This window comes from Delphinus delphis, chromosome 19 (assembly GCF_949987515.2).
Source record: "Delphinus delphis chromosome 19, mDelDel1.2, whole genome shotgun sequence".
Classification (NCBI taxonomy): domain Eukaryota; kingdom Metazoa; phylum Chordata; class Mammalia; order Artiodactyla; family Delphinidae; genus Delphinus; species Delphinus delphis.
In genome coordinates, this window is record NC_082701.1 from 20,243,204 (window position 1) to 20,251,988 (window position 8,785).

At 52.4% G+C, this 8,785-nt stretch overlaps 1 protein-coding gene across 1 annotated transcript; it reads right to left on the reverse strand.

The window, feature by feature from the left end:
* Positions 1-2,710: 2,710 nt before the first annotated feature.
* GAST (gastrin) lies at positions 2,711-3,167 on the reverse strand. The gene is made up of 2 exons (XM_059998030.1): positions 2,957-3,167; positions 2,711-2,814 (listed from the first exon to the last, which is right to left on the reverse strand). The coding sequence occupies exons 1-2, from the start codon at positions 3,165-3,167 to the stop codon at positions 2,711-2,713; spliced, it is 315 nt and encodes a 104-aa protein (XP_059854013.1).
* Positions 3,168-8,785: the final 5,618 nt, after the last annotated feature.

Genomic DNA, 8,785 nt, shown 5'->3' on the forward strand with positions numbered 1-8,785 from the left:
CAATTAAAAAAAAAAAAAGTAAAAGAATCTTGAACTCCCGGTTTCCGGGAATCCTCTGGGGTGGAAGAAGGACCTCTACTTTGCCAGAGGGAAGCAGCTTCCCTTTACCTGGAGGCTGCAAAGACCTCCTTGAGGCAGATGCCTCCTGAAATGATGCTTCTCAAGATTTGCCCCTGCCACCCTTAGGCGTTTCTAAACCACAAACTGTGGAGAAGTACTGTTCCAGATAAGAGAATAGAGGGATTACTCTCTGCCAAATGCTGCAGGAGCTGAATGACCTGATAATATGTACCAGCAGGGACCAGGACAGCAAATATAGGAGTGGATTTTTGAGGTTGGTAGACCCAGGAGGGTGAGCTGGAGAATGACTGGCTAGGGGAGAGTTTATTTTATTTTATTTTATTTTGGCCACACCGCCCGGCTTGCGGGATCTTAGCTCCCCGACCAGGGATTGAACCCAGGCTCTCGGCAGTGAAAATGTGGAGTCCTAACCACTGGACGGCCAGGGAATTCCCAGGGGAGAGTTTATTTATATAGGAGACAAGGATGCCTACTCTCCTATGACTCAGGATCTAACTTCCTGGCAAAGACACCTGAAGCCAGATGACTCGCTGGTAATGACTCCTTGACAGACAAAACAACAGCATACAGCAACTGAATGGAAGATGTCTGAATTGCCTCAGCAGAGTATTGAGGAAGGAGACAACAGGCTCAGAGAGGCAGCAATGAAGACCCATTCCATTGCTAGAATGGAATTGTGATGTAAGATGAGAGAATCCACAGGGGACTGTGATGCTGCAGGTGTTATCAACACCCCTCTTAGCATAGCAATGGGGTCTGGCCGGTGCAGGACCAAATCTCGGAATCCCATCATGGGGGTCTTACTTCCTATAACTGCTTCTAGTACCCACTGTCTTAGGATGCGTTCCCCCAGGTGCAGACTTGGAGATAGGGATTTGAATGCAAGTAGTTTATCTGGGCGGTGATCACAAGAAATATCTGTAGCAGCCTAAGGATGTGAGACAGGGAAGGGAAGGGAGCCAATAAAGGAGATCGTTGAGCAGGTTACTGTTGTGGGTAACTAGGGCTCAGTGCTACTGGGGACCTCTGGGAGACAGAGTAGCATATACCTCAGTGTTACCCCGCCCCAGGTGAGGGAGCTGGGGTAATTGTTCTCCAACTCTAATCTGTCATTGACTGACAGATGCTTCTGGAGGCACTAACTCCCCAGAATTTCTAGCCTGCCTTGCGTTCTGAAAGCCCTCAGGTGGCGAGTAGCAGGTGCCTGGGGTAGGATGCTGTGACAGGCACAGGAACAGTAAAGGAATACGAGCAAAACGCCAAGTGTGTGTGCCGGCCACGCGCCTATCCATTTGATAAAGATTTTTTAAATTATTTATTTATTTAATTCATTTTTGGCTGCGTTGGGTCTTAGTTGCAGCACACGGGACCCCTCGTTGCGGCACTCGGGCCTCTCTCTAGTTGTGGCGTGTGGATTTTCTCTTCTCTAGTTGTGGTGCGTGGATTTTCTCTTCTCTAGTTGTGGCGCGGGTTCCAGAGCGCGTAGGCTCTGTAGTTTGTGACATGCAGGCTCTCTCGTTGAGACACACGAGCTCAGTAGTTGAGGCATGCGGGCTTAGTTGCCCCGCGGCGTGTGGGATTCTAGTTTCCTGACCAGGGATCAAACCTGCATCCCCTGCATTATAAGGCAGATTCTTTACCACTGGACCACCAGGGAAGTCCCCTATTTGATAAATATGTATGGGGTATCTCCTGTTCTTGGCACTAGGGATACAGCAGGGAAGAAGGACGCGTAGTCCCCACCCATAGAGTTTCCCTTCTACCTGGGGCGGCAGACAATAAACTGGCAAACAAAACAACTACAGGTGAAATGCGCTCTGCAGACGGTGCTGTGCTGTGATGAAAGACTATTGGGGGCTGCGTGCGAGGAGCAGAAAGGGCAGGTCTCTCAGGAAGAGGCCTTTCAACCAAGACCCAAGAGAAAAAGAGGAGCCGGCCACGTTTGTGCCCAGGAAATGCATTCCACGCACAGGGAACAGAGAGGACAAAGGTTCAGGGCAGGAAAGAGCACGGTGCGCTTGAGTAGCAGGAAGGAAGAGGAAGGAGGAAGGAATTTGGCACCCATGAGGTGGAAGAGGACAGCAGGGCTAGGTCTTAGGGCTATGGCAAGGAGCCCACGTTGGTTTTTTTGTTTGTTTTTGTTTTGTTTTTCTGTCTGGGCCATGCGGCATGCGGGGATCTTAGTTCCCCAATCAGTGATCCAACCCGTGCTCCCTGCAGTGGAAGAGTGGAGTCTTAACCACTGGACCACCAGGGAAGTCCCCAGGAGCTTAGGTTTTATTCTAAGTGCAACGGAGAGCACTGGGGGGTTCACTCTGGAGTGGCATGATCGATTTCTCTTTTAGAAGGCTCACTCCGGTTGCGATAACACCGTCTATTCTCCCATCCACACTATAGAGTCTTGTTCAATGTTAAGCTCTGGGGACGCCCAGGAGACTTAGCCAGTATCCCTGCCCCTAGGGGCACGCTCAACCCTCCTCCCTGTCTCACCTCTGCCGCAGCCACCCCCATTCCCTGCCCCGTGACACTTGACACAATGTGATCCATTGGAAGCTAGTTTATTTCGATTTATGTTTCATGGGGCTGGGCTAGGCTGGGCTGGGAGGTGGCTGGGCTCTCAAGCTTGGCTCTAGGGACCTAGGTCCCCTTCCTCGGCACTGCGGCGGCCGAAGTCCATCCAGCCATATGCTTCTTCTTCTTCTTCCACCCATGGTCCTTGCTTCTTGGACAGGTCTGAGGGTCAGAGGTGGGAGAGGAGGTGAGGATGGGGGAAGGATGCCTAGCCTCTGGAGACTGAGGCCAGGGCCAGCCTGGGGGGACCTTGGCTAAACCAGGTTGGGCGAGGCAAGTAGGGACTGTTGTCAGCAGCTCCTACCTGCTACCAAGTGTGAGGGATCCTGGAGCCCCAGCTGCCTTCGGTGGTGAGAAGCTGGGCCCAACTGGTCCAGCCCATGTGGCTCCTGGCCCCTACTGGCCCCGGGACCCAAGGGTGCATCCTGCAGGTGGGAGCGGGGCTTCCAAGAAGCTTCAGAGAAGGTGGCCAGAGCCAGCACCAAGATCAGCACATACGCACACAGTCGCTGCATCTTGTCTGCAAAGGAGAGAGGGGTTGAGCTTAAAGGTGGGGCTGTCCAGGCACCCAGAGGCAGGGCCAGGACCCTCCCTGCTGACGGATCTGCAATTCTGCGTGGGGTTGTGGTCTGTTCCTCCAGGTCCTGCCATATCCTCCCCTAACTCCCAACCTCAAGCCTTGCCCCTTTGCTCCTTACCTACCCTAGTTACAGTGACTGTTTCGGAGGAATTTAAAACCCAGAACAATGGTTTCTAAACTGTTCTGAAGAATTTGAGGCCACGTGAGCGGTTCTGTAATGCTTAAGTCTTGCATCTGAAAGTGAACTTTTAAATAGTAATAGGAATGGGATACACACACTCAGCTGCTTAAGTCTTCGAACTGAAAGTGAACTTTTTTTTTTTTTGCGGTATGCGGGCCTCTCACTGTTGTGGCCCCTCCCGTTGTGGAGCACAGGCTCCGGACGCGCAGGCTCAGCGGCCATGGCCCACGGGCCCAGCCGCTCCGAGGCATGTGGGATCCTCCCGGACCGGGGCATGAACCTGTGTCCCCTGCATCGGCAGGCGGACTCTCAACCACTGCGCCACCAGGGAAGCCCTGAAAGTGAACTTTTAAATAGTAATAGGAATGGGATACGCACACTCAGCTGCTCACGCCTCTCTATGCAGCCAACCAGCACATTCACTGTGTAGTGGGGTCACCCTGTTTTTGTGCAGCCTTCGGAGGAAAGGTTCTCCTGCCATTTTCACTTACCTGAGGACTATCCTCTGATGATAATCTAGCAATTAAAAAACAAACAAACAAACTGAAACTGTCACCATTTGCAGCTGTGTGTCAAGGTGAACCAAGTTTGGGGAAACCAGAATACAGAAATAAACCGGACCCTCAAACAAATCTAAAATTTATCGGAAGTAAATAATAAACATGTTGCCTTCGAAGAACACATTTGTATTAATAAATTACTGGTTTCTGTTTTCTCTGTTAGATTTCTTTTGGAAGAGAAAGGGTTCTGCTGCTAAAGAAACAAACCTGAAAAACCAGTGATCTAGAGCGATGCTGTCCAATATGGTGGCCACCAGCCACATGTGGCTGTTTACATTTAAATTAATAAAAGTTAAGGGCTTCCCTGGTGGCGCAGTGGTTGAGAGTCCGCCTGCCAGTGCAGGGGACGCGGGTTCGTGCCTCGGTCCGGGAAGATCCCACGTGCCGCGGAGCGGCTGGGCCCGTGAGCCATGGCCACTGAGCCTGTGTGTCCGGAGCCTGTGCTCCACAGCAGGAGAGGCCACAGCAGTGAGAGGCCCTCGTACCAAAAAAAAATAAATAAATAAAATAAATAAATAAATAAATAAATAAAAGTTAAAAATTCCTGGGACTTCCCTGGCGGTCCAGTGGTTAAGACTCCGTGCTTCCTCTGCAGGGGGCATGGGTTCAATCCCTGGTCAGGGAGCAAAGATCCCACATGCTGGGTGGCCACACACACACAGACACACACACACACACACACAAATTCCTCTCTTGCACAAGCCACATTTTTAGTGCACATGTGGCTGGTGGATACCGTATTGGACAGTGAGGCTGTGGAATGTTACCACCAACATGGAAAGTTCCATGAGACAGTGCTGGTCTAGGAAAGAGCTTGAGATGGGTCTAGGAGCTGTAGGTTCCAGTTCCAACCCTGCCCAATTTGTGTGACTTTGGGCAAGTCGCATCTCTCTCTGGGCCTCAGTTTTCTCCCCCGAGAGATGGGAGAATAGTCTTCATCCTCACCTCGCAGGGCTGGGGTGAGCATGGAGTCAGGGGGTCAGGGAAGGGCCCTGGTTGAGGCAGCAGGGCAGCTCGAAGGCAAGGGCTGGGATGCCAGGGTGGGTCCTAGAGCTGAGACCTAACCCAGCTAAGGGCTAAGGGAAGGCTCCCAGCCCTGGAGACACTGAAGTGTGAGGCTGCTAACTGGATGAGGGCAGGGGTCCCATTAACCCTCCTCCCAGCTTCTCCCCTCCCTTCCTGGGTGCTCTCACCTGCAGAGTTGGGAGATGAGTGTCGCTGCTGTTGGCCTGGCGCCTCAGTTCTCTGCTCTGCTGGGCGCTCCAGCCTGACTTATAAACCCTCAAGGGCCCTCCCAAGCCCTCCTCCCCCAGGAGGCCAGGCTCCCCACTGCAGAGGAATAAGGATGGGCACAGGTACCTCAGCCCCGCCCCGTCCTGTCATTTAGTCAGCTGTCCAGATGTGGGGGAAGGGAAGGCGAGTTGAACTTCACAGAGAGGGGCAGGAGCAGAGTGGGGGCAATTCTTCAGCTGGGCATATCAGGCGGGAGACAGGCTCCCTGGGCTCAGGACAGAGCCCCCTGCCATGTCCTTGGGGTCAGCAGCCTGGTGGTCATTCCTTGGACCACATCCCAGTTGGATGGACCGAGTGACCTTAGATTCAGGGGAAGCATATTTCCCGACACGTTCATGTTTGAAGAGCAGGGAGTGTGTGAATGTGGAGTGATGTATTGATCCCCTGTCCCCTCTGTTGGGCTCTGCAAACAGGACGTGTCATAGCTATCAGGAGCAATGGGCCGTGGGCTGATGGCCCTGCTCTCTCTGCCTAGTGGCTGCATCCTGGTTGCCTCTGAAGCCCCTTCACCTCCCTTACCTGGAAAAACCTGAGCGTCCCCCTTCTGATGCCTTTGACGCCCTCTGTGCTGGGCTGGGTTTAGCTTGGTGTTCCCCATCATCTCTTGGGTCTGTCCCTCCTCCCCCACCCCTTGCATCCCCCATCAAAGCCAGCTCCCTGAGGTTCCTGGACTTCCAGGCTCCCTCATTTTGTTTGCAAAGCAAGACAGTAATCTGCACTTTTCAATATTGAAATACATCTTTAAATGGTTAGCAAAGAGACTAAAGCGTTTGCCCAAATGTACCAGAAAACCAAAGGGTGCGTTTGGTCAACTTATTTGATAAACTGCTGCATCGACCTGGTTTGGGTGGATATAACTAGCTCTAGGCTGTGTTTGATTTTTCCACGGTTGGGGCTAGAGATTTAGCTCTTGTTCATGTGTCATCAGGGCGCCTCCTTGTCTGGGGGAGTTTTGATGCCTCTGGGTATCATAAGGGGCCGTGGTACCCACGCTCACAGCCAGACTTGCTGAAAATGAACAGGTGATGAAAGAAGCAGGCTGTGAAGTGTCCATGGCAACCAGTGGCCAAACGTTCTGGTAAATAACCACTCACAACCGGAGCAGGACTCAGCGACTCAGCAGATGAAATAAATGAAAATGACAAAAACGGGGCAGGCATTGTTGATAATTAATCGAATCACAGAATCTTAGAGATGGAAGGGACTTTGAGGGGGCTTGGGAGAAAAGGTGGGGTGGGGAGCAGCTCTGCTCACGTGCTAGGGGAATAGAGGCGTTTGCGTTGCTGTGGTAACAGGAAATTATAAGCTTACAGCAGAGCCCTGGTTGTATAGGGCCCAGGACTTGATTTCTGCTGAGGAGGGGGTTATGCTCCTCTGGCTGTTCTTCTGCAGGCTGGTTGCTGGAGGGGCGGCCACTCCACAAAACAGAAGCAGGTACTCCCATGCAATAGGTGATGGCGGAAGACGGCTGCTGCTGGTGGGCGTTGGCGGGCCTGCGGGTGGTGGTGGTGGGGCTCACAGTCACAGAAACTGCATGTTCTCCTCACAAGAGGAGCTAGTCCGATGGCAAAGGGAAGGGTTTCCTGGCTCTGTCCTTTTCCAGTTTGGGGCAGATGGTTGTTTTATCCCCCCAGGGAATGAAGGAAGTAACTTGGAGAGGAGTCTTGAAGATGACGTACATAAAGCAAGCTGCCCAGAATATCGTGGGCACCTAATTTGTTTGCATCTTCTCCCCTTAGCCTCTCTGGGTCTCAGTTAGCCTCATCTGCGAAATGGGAATCACTCATTCCTACCTCACAGGCCTGTGGTGAAGGGGGAATGTGACAAGATCTATGCACACGTTTTGCATACACGGTCCTGAGTTGACATGACTGACCAAGGAGAGCTGGGCCGGAAACTCTGGGACCTGTGAAGATATGACAGTGCATGGCAAAAGAGATGTTGCACATGCGATTAAGGTTACAAACTTCAAAATAGGAAGTTTACTCTGGATGGTCGGAGTGAGCCCAATTTAATCAGATGAGTCCTTAAAAACAGAGAGCGCTCCTCGGCCAGAGGCAGAAGTGATGTGGCTGAAGGATGAAACAGAGATTTGAAGAATGAGAAGGACCAGCCCTTGCTGGTCTGAAGGTGGGTGAGGGGCAGCGAGATGAGGGATGCAGGTGACCTTAAGGAATGAAGTGGTTCCCCCTGACCACCAGCAAGGAACAGGGATTTCAGCCCCATGACCGCAAAGAACTGAATTTAGCCAACAACCTGGATGAACTTGAACTTGGATTTGTCCCTGGCACCTCCAGAAAGGAATGCAGCCCTGGCAGCACCTTGATTTCGGCCCAGTGGGCCACGCTATACCTGACTCCTGACCTACAGAACTGTGAGGGAATGAATTTGCGTTGTTTTAAGCTTCTAAGTTTGTGGTAATTTATTATGGCAACACTAGAAAATGAATCCAAGGAGTTCCAGCCTTTTGAAGGCTTCTGTCAGTGAGAACGGACCCTGAGTGAGTTCGCGGGTGATTTTTCCAGTGCAATTAAGGGAGATGTTTGTCAGGGCATCTGACTGTCCATCTAGTCCATTTTTGTTCCAGTTATCGAGCATGTGCTGTAAACCATGGTCTGGATGAGGCCCTGGGGATAAGAGGTGACTGTGACCAGCCCTCTCGTTGCTTTGGTGGAGTTTAGATTCTTGAGGAGGGGGGACACATAAAATAGACAAAAGCGATGGTTCCCTGTCAAGGGGAAAAGCTTCCCTGGACTCCGCTGCCACCACGTCCCCCGCCCCTCGCCCCAGCTACACTCCCTGCTGTCAGGACTGGCCTTGGGAAACCTCTGATGAGCTGCTGTCAGGAAGGCAGTGCCTTGGCTTCCTAATCAGTTATTGATATGGAAAAAGGGAGAGGTTGACGGTGACTCAGTCACCCCGCCCCAGGCAACGGGGCCTTGGAGGGTGTGAAGGTGCTGGGACAAACAGTGACACCTGGGTGCTGTTCATATCCACATGGGCATCCACGGTTCCTCCCAGGGCTGGGGCTGGGGAGAGGGAGGTGGGTTCACGACTTCTAGCCTCACCTGCTGTCCGAAGGTCATAAGGTAGCAGGACCAAGAGGACAGCCCCTATGATGCCCTCAGGCTGAACTGGAGAGGCCACCCGCCAACCTCAAGGGCAGGTGACAGGCCCAGCGGAGAGGAGAGAGAGCAGAGGTGCTCCCATCCCAGCCTTCTCTCCCTGGCCCTGCCTCTCACCTTCTTTCTCTCTCTCTCTTTTTTTTTTTTTGGCTGTGCTGAGCGGCTTACGGGATCTTAGTTCCCCAACCAGGGATCGAACCCGGGCCCCCTGCATCAGGAGTGTGGAGTCTTAACCACTGGACCACCAGGGAAGTCCCACCGATAGTGTTTTTAAATGGGAAAATAATTCTAAAAGTACTAATGTGAGAGGACTCTTTCCTCAGGTACATTTTAGGGGTGGTCGGCCAGGTTGAGTCGCTTACCCCAGACCCCACGGGTAGGAGGCGAGGCGGCT